The following is a 13992-nucleotide window of genomic DNA, read 5'->3' as shown; positions in this document are numbered from 1 at the left end:
TGCATGCCTACAGGCGCTGATTGGATGTTGTCTGTGGATTTCAACGTGAATCCCACTGACGCCTCATTGTAATGTGCTGCATGAAAAATCCCATGCATCTAAAGAATGTTTCATGAAATTTCTAAGGATTTTAATTTTTAAATGTTATAGCCTTAATGCACTAAAACCAAATAAAAACAACATTTTTAGGATCCTATTTTTTGGTCCATATCATTACAAGGTAAATAACAGTTATATAGCTCTGTTCTATTGTTGTTTATCCTGTAATTCCATTACTCAGAACAAAACATGCTTTCTTTAAGCAACAAATATATTGAATAAACTTCGATTAATAAAGTAATGTTATTAGACAGTTATTTTCTAGTTAATTAGTTAATTATTTGATTCGATTTCTTGTGGAACTTACGTTTAGGTTAAGTTGATTAAGATTCTCTCATCTTATTAGATCAGGTTATTTAGAAACATTGTTCTGAGAAAGCTTTGGAGGGAAGCGAAACTAGGATGAAAACAGATAAGGCTATTGTGACGGCTGGCTGCATGACAACAACCGACACTCGAGATCTCCAGTGCTTCACAAGACGTTTAATTTCTTCCCATTTCAACCACAAACTTCAATATATTTTGTTGGTATTTTATGTGATAACCCATTACAAATAAAGCCTTGCTTCCAATTTGTTTTAAATGAGAACATGAAAGTGGGGTGTAGCCCCCTCTTAGTGAACACTTTGTAAATCTTCTTTTGTTACAATCACAGCTCAAGGTTTTAGGGGGTATGTCTCTAATTCTGTGCTATATAGCTCACACTCATGGCTAAAGAGGGTCGCAGATCGAATTTTCAAGTCTTGCCTAAAATTGATTCAGGTCTGGACAATAACTAGGTCATTCCAACACATAATTAAGCTTTGATTTAAACCCTTCCTTTGTAGCTCTTGCTGCATGTTTAGGGTTGTTGCCCATGTGGTACAACAACCCACAACAGGTTTTGTGGGAGGATTACCCTGTATTTGGCTCCATCCATCTTCTTATTAACTGTGAAGCTTTCCTCTCTCTGCTAAAAACAACAAAATGTTCAGTTATAGTCTTATCTGGCCATATTACCTTCCTCCATGTTTAATGTGTCTCCAATATGGCTTGTAGCAAACTTTGAAGCAGACTTCTATTACCTTACAATGACTTTCTTCTTGCCACTCCTCCAAAAAGGCCAGATTTATAGAATTGCTAATAGTTTGATCAATAGGTTCTTCCACCTGAGCTGTGCAGCTCCTTTAGAGTTACTGTGGGCTCCTTGGCTGTGTCTCTGATTAATGCTCTCCTTGCAAAGCCTAAGCGGAGAGCCATGTCTTGTTGGGTTAGCAGTTTAGCCATGCCCTCTCAATTTTTAGATTGTGGATTAAACAGAGCTCTGTGAGATGTTCAGTGCTTGGAATATTGTTTAATAGCCAAACATTATTTTATGCTTCTACACAACTTTTTTCATGACCTGTCTGCTGTGTTCCTTGGTCTTCATGATGTTGTTTGTTCTCTAAAAACGTTCTCTAAAAAAAACCTGAGGCCTTCACAGAACTGCTGTCTTCATACTAAGATTAAGTTACACACAGTTAGACTCTGTTTAGAGGTGTTAGAGTAAATGGGGCTGAATACAAATACACACTGTATCTTTTGGATTTTTATTTACAAACAATTATTTTTCTTCCACTTGACAATTATGCTACTATACGTCGGTCTGTGCCATGAAATCCAAATAAAGTACATTGTTTGTCGTTTTAAAATGGCAAAATCTTTTAGTTCAAGGAAAGGCCATACTTTTGCAAAGAACTATGCTTTGTTAGACAAGAACATGACACAGAAGGATTCAAATTATTTCAGCTAGGACAAAAGCAGAAATTACACTTTTTGTTTTTGAAAATTGGCTATTTCAAAGGGCTACAAAGTCATCAGACAGTTTCCCACCTCAGACTCCAGCCATTTGCTCGGTAACATGTCAACATTTGTCCCTCTGACTTCGCAATGCCTTGCATCCAAACTCACTCCCACCTGTGTGACCTTACCCTCATCAGTCAGAGGTTAAGGCCTTATCAAACGTGTTTATAAAGAGAGCCCGAGAGGTCAAGGGCTCTGTTTACCTCAATGGTGGCAAAAGAGGAAACAAGGGATAGGATTCCAGCAATAAATGAAAGACAAGATCGGACTTGAAAGGCAGGGTTATCAGGTCCTCTGCGGAACGAATCGATCAGTTTGTGCATTCGTTGGGGTGAAAGGGTTCATTGGCCACACTCCTGGCAGAAGTGCTGAGGAAGCGGCTGCATCATTTTGTAAGCAGGTGTTTCTCAGGTCTGCGCCTAAAACATAGTTTTAATATACTTTGTATATTGTAGGTAAAAGAAAACAAAGTTTAAATTAATATCTTATATTGAATGAAGAACATAAAAAGCAGCTGAATCATTCAAATGGAGAAACATGAGAAACCTCCAACCAAAGTGGGGTTGTGCTGCCCTCTTGTGGCATTATTGTGGTAGCGTTTCAGCTCATGCACATAAATACAGTTCAAACTGCACTTCTGATAAGCTGTTAAGGATATTCTATAAATTATCTTACTACAGGATTAATGACCTATGAGAGTTTGTTGAATGCTTACAAATGGCGCAAATCCTTTTTTGACAGTTGTGGGGATGGGGGGTGGGGGGACAGGTTTCTGATGCATTATTTTTTTTTTTTTTCCAGAATCAATGTGTGCGGATTTCTCTCCAAACTCTAAAATATAAACACATTCATCTCTGTTTATGTTTGAAATGTAAATACGCTTAATAAACAGTATATTTTATACCTATCTAACAGAATAAAAAGAGAAATCAACAAATGGGAACAAAAGTAAAAGTGCAAAAACATTATAGTAGATTTATTTTCATGGGGCCCCAAATCCCTGGCTACAACTCTTACATTTGTTGTATTAAACTTATCCTGAACCAAAGACAACACCCTACCTGGTTTTAGGCAGCCATCTACCAGGAGGGTTTAGAGTTCATCATGCTTCCCTTGGCTGGCAATCTTTATGGAGATGCTGGTTTCATTCTCCAGCAAGTGCCAAAGGTACATATACTGTATAGTAGAGGTACAAGGCTCATATCTGTGTTTGAAAAACCTTTGTTTATTGGTCTTATGTGATAATAAAATTTCCTAAGAAACTACAATTTGGGTTTTCATTAGTTGTAAGCCATAAGGATCAAAATCAACATAAATATATGCTTTACATATAACACTTTGTATGCAATGAAACAATCTTTTCTAAAATGTAATCACTAAATGATTTTTTAGGTATTGTAATTCACTGAGATGCATTTGCCTATGTGCATTTGTTTATGTCAAAAGATGGCAAAAATCATTGGCCGGTCACACACAGCTTCCTTTGAAACCCAAACAGTTAGGAAAACAATACTCTCCTTTTCATCATCTTCGTTTTTATGTTCATTTATTTCAGATAAAGCAACAAGAAGGGTGTGCAACAATAGTATATGCAAAAACATTAACACACACACAATTCCTAATCCATTCAGATTCACTCATATGATGTATGTACACACATGCAGACACACACACAGACACACGCACACACACACTCATCCTGTCAATGCAACTTCAGTGCTGTTTCTATGTTAATATGGCTGTTAAACAATGAAACATTATTCTTGAATACGCTGACTTACAGATAAACAACCAACATCATTTTGTAAATTTTATAAATAAAAAAATGGGCTTAATGACGCACAAACTGATACAGTAATAACCTGAGGAGAGTATGTGTGACTGTGGTATACAGGAATGCATTGTATTTACAACACAGTAATTGCTAAGGTGGTTTAGGAAGTGACAGTCATGTGTAAGCAGTGGTAAGTCCCATCGTTTTTAGCATTAGTAGGTTTAAACAAGTTATAAGGCGTGAAAAGGTATATTACTGTGTGGTTACATGCATGAACTGTGTGGCAGTGGAAGATAAGGAAAATTAAAATGGAACAAAAGGAAAGACAGACAATTAAAATTCAATAGCACCTGACTTACACAAACAGCCCTTTGAAGATGAACACCAGTTAACCTTTTTAAGGGGTTTCAACTCAGTGCAGTGGTAAACCGGGAGCCATTCTTTGGAAACATGCCGTGTGTTTCTGCTCGGAGCAAAAGAAGATTAAAAAAGCCCCTTGGTCTCTGTTTGCTTTGTAAAGTTCAGTCGCTGGCTGTTCTGCAACCCACACCTCTTGTTCCTCTCAATTCACACACGCTACAACGGGAAATAGCACCATCAGAACAGGAAGTAAAGCTAAGCTGAGGATGTTGATGCATGCTTTGCTGTTCTTGTCTTTAAATGAAGGAAGGCCTCTGGTTTTAAGTGAATGTCCTCTTCATGCACACTTGACAGCGGCTTATGTGTGTTCGGAGGCTGCCTGCTTTAAGCGTTGTTGGAACGGGTTTCCTAGAAGGAGGATAAATCAAGTTAACCACAGGTCAGCCCGCTGTTTAATATAAAAGGGGATAAAAACCAGGAAATTTCAAAATTTGAAACTTCATCTTTATTCCCTTTCACCACATGTACTTCTTGGGGGTTCAGAATTAGGTTTGTTTTCCTTTTTTAACGAGCTGCAGTTTTGGTGAGAGCTTTAAATACACTCATCAACAACACGAACATCCAATTAATGTTGTGTAGAAAGATTATGTAACAACTGCAATAGTTTCTAGAACAATCATTAAGTGCACAAGTTCAATTTATTGTGAATTTTCACAAATCATCACAGGTACTAAATTATGCATCCAGGCTCAAATGTATGCATATACTTGCACAAATATCTAAATAAATGTCGCATAGCAATTTACAGTGAAAGCACACATTTATTTTTGTCATCAACAAGGTTTTGGCATACTTCTGGCAGGATTTTAACCACTTTTCTTTACAGAACTGGATTGTACTGAAAATGTCCGCTGCCCATGTGGACAAGACAACTGCTATGTTATTTTGAGGAGTCAAGGAGAGGCTTTTAAACATCAGTTATATCCAAGCTCCAAGCAGTATTCTGAGTGTTCAAGCTAAACAATGAACCCAAACACACATCAGAACTGGTTTTGGAAATAGATAAAACAAGATAAGCCATTTTCAGGAATCGACCCAACCAGTCTAAACAAACTGTCCCCATTTTGGTAAGAAAAGTGGTGAAGATATGTACTCTGAACTATGCCAAAAGCTTGTTGAGGGCAACCAGGAGCATGTGGTCTAGGAGCAAATTGTTAATAAACATTAACAATTTGTCTAAATTAACTAAGTCTTAATTACAGAAAATGTATAATAAATTCAAACATTTGCACTATTTCTTGTTTTTAAAATCATTGCAGTTGTATGTTGCAATTTGAAGTTGATAGTTTTTATATTATCCATTTGGTGTAAATTATGTAGTTTTTGTGTTTTTATGGCTCAAATGTCACTACTTTTATTGATCACGATGTGCCACACTTTGATGCATGTTTTGTTACAGCGGCAGAGAAAACAAACCACTAGAGGCCATCAAAAGCAAACCTTTAAGGTATTTTAAATTTATTCTGACAATACAAAATGTTGGTCTTACGTAAACATCTCGTCTGTCTCGATGGTGGCCAGCCAGAAGCTGTAGGAGTTGGCGTAGTAGTTGCAGGTTCCTCGGCCGTGACATTCAATGAATGGAGCGCTGCGAAACTCCTCCAGACAGGAACCAGGGGAGGCCAAAGCCTGACCTGAACCCTCAGCACCTGCACTGGTGTGCTGCATAAAAACACACATTGCACTACAGATGAGATTAGGATCACATTGTTTTGTTTTTATAAATAAGAAAGCCATTCCTGAGACCCTGTAAATAAATAAAAAAAGAATTTGTACGTTGTTGCCATTATTGATGTGTATATGAAGCCATCAAAGTAATAATTTATAGTAGTTTGTAGTATCTTTTGTTCATAATTTTCTTTCCTAGATAAACTGAGATATTTATTTGCATTTAAAGTTGTGTCATGAGTATCTCCAAATTACTTTCTGAATCTTTAATAATAAACTGCATTGTACTAGGCTTGCTCAATCCAATCTAAGCGTAGGATCGGGACCCTGATCAATAATTTTTAAATGATCTGTATCGAAGTCCTTGACAAAACGTAACTCCTGATACCTGCAGTTGTCTGTGATTTCAGCCGTGCCCATAGATAGCCAATGGTGTTCAGTTGCAATTTGAATTCCTAATATTTAGAAATCTCTATTTTCTTGTGCTTGTGGGCTGTGCACTGTATTCTGTTGATCTAATGAATCTGCTACCTATCTTAGTAATCTTTCATCTTGAAAAGGACGCTCACAGTGAAAGAGAGACTGTATTGCCAGCTCCAGCTTTCTGTCTGTTTAAAGCAAAGTGCCAAGTTTATAAAGCATGAGAACATGTTTTTGCATTTTTCATCCGAACAAGGTTAACTGTTGTTAATATATTTGCTGTCATCTTTTGATATTTTTTGGTTTCTTATACTCCTTTTTTGTTCCAACTATATTTAATATTTTGAATGAAACTATTAACTGTAACTGAATTAAGTATGTTGCTAGCATACTGCAGACTTTAGCTGTTCATGTTAAGTCACAAATATCAGCATGATGATGAGTTTTCAGAAAATCATTGCATCTTTTTTAACACCGTGTTGGAGCAGCTTACGAAGGCTTTTCAGCACAAATACTGTATATCGCTGCCAAGAAAGCAGTAGACTGTTCAGAACAACATATGTGAGTGAGTTAAGTGCTATCAACAATCAAAATACTAATGCAGAATATGCAGTACTGAGGAATGGAACGGTATATACATGCCATTGATTTTATTAACCTAGCAATTTAAATTTATGTTTGAAATTGTAGAATCATGAGCCCAGAGACTTAAATAACTTAAAATAAGTTACTTTTAAGTTACTTTTCAAAAACATTTTCATTTCATGCAGCTTTCCAGCTGTTTTGAAACAATGTATCAATGAGTCTCCTGTTTAGTTTTATTTGTTATACTGATGGGGTTTTTGGGGTGGGATTTCTTTCTGCTTGCCTTGACTACATGTATTACTGAGAGTTTTCCAACATGGTAACACCTTTAAAGAACAGAAACTTCCCCACATTATCTGGCTTTAGACGGCAAAGACGAGTTTATTTTTATAGCACTTGTCATATACAAGCACCCGGATTGTCTCGTCTTTTAAAACACAATAATTTACCATGACAAAGGAGTAGCCAATCCACAGAGAGTCCCAGCCTTGAGGGCAAGGTGGGATCCTGATCGTCTGACTGTGGACTGCGATCACCATAGCGGGAGCTTCACATACAGCACACCTGCATGCACATAAGAACAGAAAAAGATGTTGTAGATGTGCTGTATAACACATGAAAGTCCTGTGTGGACAGAGTCGTAAACAAACCTGCTGATGAAGGGTTTGATGCTGTCCCCGGTGATAGGTGCCATGCTCATGGGCATTGGCTCCGGTGAGGTTAGCCAGTAGGAGTAATCATTACGAGATGCAAAGTTGCACACATTGTTGATGTTACAGAACAAGAACGGCATGGGGCTGAACTTTCGGAGACAACTGCCTGCCGTACCTGAAAGAAGAAAGAACCAAACCCTTAAATAGATTTCTCCTCTGTATCTCCATGTGTCCAGTTTCGTTTCCCTTTCCTATTTCCTACCTAAGTCTTGTCCATGTGACCGCTCATTGCCTTGCACATAGAGCAAGGAGTAGCCTTCGTAGATTAAGCTAGTACCCCCAGGACAATGTGGAATCTCCACATTTTGGCTGTGACGTGTTACTAAGAAACCATGGTCCATGGAAGATGGGCCAGGTGGACCCACTTGACCTTGAACACCGTCGGGTCCTGGGGGACCTGGATATCCTCTGGGTCCTAAAGGCATAGAACAATCAATAAATTGAAAAGTGAAAGCACAAAACTGAAGATGTCCATCTTTCATCCTTGTGACCTTCTCACCTTGTGGCCCTGGCACACCACGGTCTCCTTTGGCTCCTGGCTGACCATCAAATCCATGAATACCTACTTCACCTTTTGGGCCCTGAATACCCATCACACCTGAGGGTAAGAAAACAACACTAATTGCAAAAGCATCATCCCCACATCAGTTTTTGTCTATCCCCACAGCATGATGATACTGTTTTACATGGGCTTAAAATAAATAGAAAATAGCTCACCTTGCTGTCCTTTCTGTCCTGGAAGCCCTGCAGGTCCCTGTGGACCAGGGAGACCCTGATCTCCTGGTAATCCACTATCTCCTTTGATCAGTATCCTGGGGCCTGGGAGACCAGGGGGGCCTTCATTGCCTAGAAAAAACAATTTCTTATGAATTAAAGAAAATGACATCTCTGAAATTATCAAGAACATTTTTAATACCAAAACATTTGTGGTGTTTTACACCATGGTTACCTTTTTCTCCAGGGAATCCTCTGTCACCCAGTTCTCCTTTGAATCCAATCTCACCCACAGTACCTTCTTTACCTGGAGATAGTGGACATTTGTGTATTAACTGAATAAAGTCATCACTACAAGGCATGAGCATTCAGAAAAGAAAAAAAACACCAGGGTTAAACAGTTGACCCCTGTGAGGATATGCAAGAAGCCTTAAAGTGTAATGGTGAGTTTTGATGTACATATGTACAGATCTCATCAAAAACCAATTCTGCTGGGTACAAATGGCTGGTTCCTTCTGTCATGGTGATATAAAGTAAATCATTTTATCACAGTAGGATAATTTCACATTGAAACTTTTAGAAAAATCCAACCTTTAATTGAGTACATTTATTCACTCATTAAAAAATAACCACATTAAGGAAATTGTATTATTTTTTCCAAATCAGCAGTGCCACACTAATTGGCCTCCTAACAATTCCCATACAATAAATGTGAAGAAACATTTTTCTTTATATTTAAATCTTTAACATTTTTAACATGCATTTCTTAAGTCATTTATTAGGGATGATTGGTAAAATCAAGTGCTTTGTGAATGCTGCATTTTATGACCACGACAAAAGTGATCACAAGTGAATCTTATAGACTGGCACAGGAGAATGCGTTGGCACAGTTTGGCACAACAGTGCAGGAGTTAACCTGTGGTGTAACCCAGTTATTTCCACAACAGATTTCCTCTCAGCACAGCTGGATAAATGTCTGGTGGGAATGAATGTGGGCCGGGGCAGGGCCATGAAGTCCCACAACACTGAACATATCCATACCTACTTTCAGAGCAATAATTAAAAGCTTTAACCATCAGGTACAGTAAAAATCGAGGCTGGAAGACAACTACAGTTTATTGTGCCACCATGCACAGTGAGGAGGGTTTTAAAGGAAGCGAAATTAAATCTCCAAAGCTTACTGTTGGATTATTGCAGAGTGGCATCTTCGGAAAACTATGTCTTCATAACAACTATTAGGCAAGTTTCCAACATGTTGTTTAGTAGGCGTGCTAATAAAAAATCCTGTCTCATCATCACCAAGGTAAACAGTTAAACACATCGTTTTCAAATGCTACCAGGACTTTAGGTGGGACTTTGGGTTAGAGGAGACTAAGACTCAAACTCCAGACAGGTCTGGTGCAAAACGAAAGATGAATGTCAAAAAGCACTTCATGATTGAGGCTAAGTATGGAAGAACTGTGATGCTGTGGGCCTGTTTCTCTTCAAATGGCCCTTAGAACCCTGGTAAAATGCACGACATAATGAACTCTTTCAGATACATACAAATCTGAAAGACAAATTAGCCATTTTCTGAAAACTTTTGAAAATGAGTCACCATTTGGGTCTTTCAACAGAAAAATGCTTAAAAACATTTAGTCAGTGTGACACAAAAATGGTTCACCAGACATAAAATGAACCTTCCTTTATGTCATCACAGTCCCCATACTTAAATCCTTAGTCTAGAAAACCTTTGAGGTGGAAGCTAAGGAGGACTGTGGAAGGTCTGGAGACATTGCATAAGGAGGAATGGTCGAAGATCTCTACCCTACAACCTTATGCTTAATTGTTACAAAGTATTGTTTCATGTTTTCTGAACTGAACAAACGTACCTCAATTAAAGGCTGGATTTTTTTTACATTTTCACTGTGAGATTAGGCTGCTACTGTAAAATATTAAATTATTTTAAGGACTTTTACAGATCTTTACCAGAAGTGCAAGGTTTGAGGGTGATGTTAGTTAACCGGTGAATCGCTTTCATGTTTATTCCCCAAAAATGAAATTCAGAGATTTCTGATTAAATGTCAGTGATTGAAGTATTATTGTGTCAAATTCTGAGGAACTCCAATGACATCTGTAATGATTATAGAAAAATCTGACCCCTCAGAGTTTAGAAAGGGATTTGCAAATAGTCCTAGCTAATTATTCTACAAATAAACCAATCTGTTGTATAAGCTGTGATTAAAACTATTTTATTATGAGGAAAAAACCTGATAAATCAGATCTGTCAGTGGGGAAATATATTTTTGCAGATGGGAGGAAATTAAACACCCTGCCGAAATGAACTCTCCATATTAACTGAAGTGTTTGGACATCTAAAACTGAAGATGAATTAGGATATTTCTGCTCTTTTAGGTAACACTGTGTGGATTTACCTGGGAAGCCAGGAACCCCCTGTAACCCTCGCTCTCCCTTCTGCCCGTCGATACCTGGAAGGCCAGACGGCCCCTGGAACAATCACATGCAAACAAAACAATCAGTTACTTTTGCAGTTTTTATTAATTTCTGGCAGGTATCTCTCAGGTAACTAAACTATACAGCAAAAAGAAGAAGGAAAAAACACTGATAACATACAGGAAATCCAGGAGATCCAGAGTCACCCTTTTGTCCCGACTCTCCCTGGTAACCGGGCTGACCAGCATCACCTTTCTCTCCCTTTGTGCCCTCTGTGCCTGGCACTCCAGCAGGTCCTGGCACTCCTGGGGTTCCTGTTTTTTAACCAACACAAAACATCACAATACATAGTTCTATCTAACAGCATCTAAATACTGTGCAGTGTTTTAGGACAGCTATCACACAGAACACTGATACCTGTTTCCCCGACTGCTCCTCTCACGCCCAGCTCTCCTTTGGGGCCCTGAAGGGAGATGCCTGGAAGACCTCGTTCCCCTGGCTCCCCCTGTGAACCTTGAGGACCAGGAAGTCCTTTTTCTCCTTTGATACCAGGTACACCTGATTGACCAGGCATGCCAGGAAAACCCGGATCACCTTTTTCACCTGGGAAGTAGAGGACAGGCTGCACTGTAAAACGCAGTTGGCTGATTTTAATGGTGGGATCACAGGAGTCAATGAGCGACAGATTGTTACCTTTCCCTCCAAGAGCTCCAGGTGGTCCAGGCAAACCTAGACCTGGTATACCTGCAGAGAGGAACACAAACGTTACATTAATTTCATGACCAGGTTCTGGGTTTAAAAATGGCAACATTCAATAAAACAAAAGATGCATAAAGTTGTAATCATTCTATTTACAGTTGTTCAATATGATATCATTAAGATCATTCAGATTAATTTATTTAAATTAATTAATTAATGTTCTCTCTTAAAATGTGTCAGATATTCTTTACTGTAGCATAATTACTGACATATTGTTTAGAATCCTATGACTAGGTGCACTATACCCAAAATCAATTATGACAATTTTATTTTGAGTAGGATGTAGAGTATGTCTTTAAAATATCTATGAAATAAGCATTGTTCAGCAAGAGCATTGATATATTATCGAGAAGAGTTACAAAGGCAGCTAAACGTATTACAGTTCCATCGACCCCTTGTGGTCAGATCATAGATTACAGCATCATGTTGCTGCCTTCACCAAATGTAATTTTTGTAATTTTTCTATAACTGCGTATGCCATCTATTGTGCAAATCACTTCATGTATGGTGGCAGGTGTTTAAAAATACTTTTTAAGTATTAGTACCCCTTAAAAGTATCACATTTTTTCATGTTACAACTACACACTTTAATGAATCTTGTTGGAATTTTCTCTGACAGACCAACACAAAGAACTGCATAATTGTGAGGTCGAGGGAAAAGGATACATGTTTTTCAAAGTTTTTTACATATAAAAATCAAAAATATTGACCCGGCACCCCTGAGTCAATAGTTTGTACAGCAATCGTTCTCTGCATGTATTTTAGGCCATGTCTCTACCAGCTTTGCACATCAGTTCTTCTTTGTAAAATAAGATAAAACACAGCTCAAGCTTACTCAGACTGGATGGAGAGCATCTTTGAGCAGCCATTTTCTGGTCATGCCACAGTTGATCAGTTGGATTTATCTCTCACATGAATGTGCTTTGATCTAAGCCAAACCATTAAAGCTCTGTTGACCGGCAGCAAGGTGAAATTCCACCCGAGTCTCAAGCCTTATGCAGCAGGTTTTCTCTTCACCAGTTTCTACTGAAAATAGATCCCCACAGCATGATAGTGCCACCACCTTGTTTCACAGAGAGGATGGTGTGTTCTTTTTGGGTTCCATTTTTTATGGAAGCCAAAAAGGTCATAGTTGGTCTCATTTGAACAGTAGAGTTTTTTTTTAACTGAGGTTCAACTAAATACATGACAACTCCATTTATTAAGGGACTTATGTCATCAGTTGGTTGTACTGCATTTTTTAGGGGAATCTGATTATAGGGGATGAATTCGAATGCAAGCCACACTTCTCAGTTTTTATTTCTAAGATCCATGTGTCGTTTACCTTCAGTTCCAGTTGCTTAATACAGTTGTTTATATTTGTGATATTAAATGTATCCATCAGTCCAAAAATACTCAAATTATAAGTTGTTTCTTTGTTCTCCTTGAAGTCTACACTGTGTTGAGACAGTAGTAAATGTAGTGATGGTATGGAGACAGAGGCAATGAGAAGCTGAGAATAGTCAGCATCTCAGCTACCAGTTAATCAGAAACGTTCTTATCAAGACCTTCATCCGGTCAGGATATCTGTAGTTATAATGGTAAAAATCACTCTAAGATTGGGCTGCAATGATTGTGACTTTAGGTTCCACATACAGTATTTTACAAAACCACAATTTTCTCATCATGACTAGCTTTTTTTTTTTATGACGCAGAATTGTGCGACCCCAACCTAATGACTGTGTATAATCAAGAGCCAAATTCAATAAAACCTTTATATTATGTATAGGAGAGGTACAAATAAATAAAACAATGCTGCATTGTTCTCTGTAAAATAACAAAAAATTTGTATGCTCTTGTGAAATAAAGCGCATTGTAATAAAAGAGACTAACCTGGGTCTCCTCTCTCTCCAGAGGATCCAGGGATGCCATCCTTTCCAGGGTCACCCTTCTCTCCACGAGGACCAGGAGATCCCTGTAGGCCACCTTCCCCTGAAGAAAAACCAATGCAATCAAAGGATTGTATTTATTCAGGCTGTTTTAGTATATCACAGAAATGTGGAAACGCTAAATTAAACTGGAGGTCAAGTTATTCCTCAGACCCAACTGTTTCCACAGAAAGTATAAACATAAATGTTTGACACATGTACATCAAATTTAACATTTAGAGCTCTCCCTGGGTGAATCCCACATACCAGGACGGCCATCACGACCAGGCTCTCCAGCAGATCCAGGAAGTCCAGGATTACCCTTTTCTCCCGGCCTGCCTGACTGTCCTATACAAAACAGTGACACAAACAAGAGTAAGTACACACCCTACAAAACAGCTTCAGGAATCATGGTCGATAAAAAAGATGAAAAGGTCAGTCTAAAATCTTACCCGGGTATCCAGCACCTCCTTTGTCACCTTTCTGTCCTTGGTTTCCTGGTTTTCCAGGCATTCCCTCTTGACCCTTCTCACCCTTGTCTCCACGAGTCCCTGGAAATCCTGGCTGACCTGTCAGTCCCTGGGAGAACAAAATTTGGAGGAAAGTCAGTAAGATATAGGCAGTAAAATCTAAAGTATGTTTTAGTCCATTGGAAATAAAAAAAACCAAAACCGGACAA

The 13992-nt window shown here is 38.4% G+C and overlaps 1 protein-coding gene across 1 annotated transcript in view; it reads right to left on the bottom strand.

The window, feature by feature from the left end:
* Positions 1 to 3449: 3449 nt before the first annotated feature.
* The window catches only part of col4a1 (collagen, type IV, alpha 1), a 60768-nt gene continuing 50225 nt past the window's right edge, over positions 3450 to 13992 (bottom strand). Inside the window, exons 38-52 of the mRNA XM_047370655.1 lie at positions 13766 to 13892; positions 13581 to 13661; positions 13279 to 13377; positions 11341 to 11391; positions 11065 to 11250; positions 10828 to 10961; positions 10629 to 10701; positions 8450 to 8521; positions 8218 to 8346; positions 8000 to 8098; positions 7703 to 7915; positions 7438 to 7615; positions 7237 to 7351; positions 5604 to 5776; positions 3450 to 4462 (exon numbers count right to left, since the gene is read on the bottom strand). Of these exons, the coding sequence (XP_047226611.1) occupies positions 4375 to 4462; positions 5604 to 5776; positions 7237 to 7351; positions 7438 to 7615; positions 7703 to 7915; positions 8000 to 8098; positions 8218 to 8346; positions 8450 to 8521; positions 10629 to 10701; positions 10828 to 10961; positions 11065 to 11250; positions 11341 to 11391; positions 13279 to 13377; positions 13581 to 13661; positions 13766 to 13892 (1818 nt within the window). The 3' untranslated portion in view covers positions 3450 to 4374. The remainder of the gene's footprint in view (positions 4463 to 5603; positions 5777 to 7236; positions 7352 to 7437; positions 7616 to 7702; positions 7916 to 7999; positions 8099 to 8217; positions 8347 to 8449; positions 8522 to 10628; positions 10702 to 10827; positions 10962 to 11064; positions 11251 to 11340; positions 11392 to 13278; positions 13378 to 13580; positions 13662 to 13765; positions 13893 to 13992) is intronic.

This window comes from Girardinichthys multiradiatus, chromosome 7 (genome assembly GCF_021462225.1).
Source record: "Girardinichthys multiradiatus isolate DD_20200921_A chromosome 7, DD_fGirMul_XY1, whole genome shotgun sequence".
In the NCBI taxonomy this organism is placed as follows: Eukaryota; Metazoa; Chordata; class Actinopteri; order Cyprinodontiformes; family Goodeidae; genus Girardinichthys; species Girardinichthys multiradiatus.
Note: the sequence above shows the minus strand (reverse complement) of the source record. Positions and strands in the feature narration are given on the sequence as shown.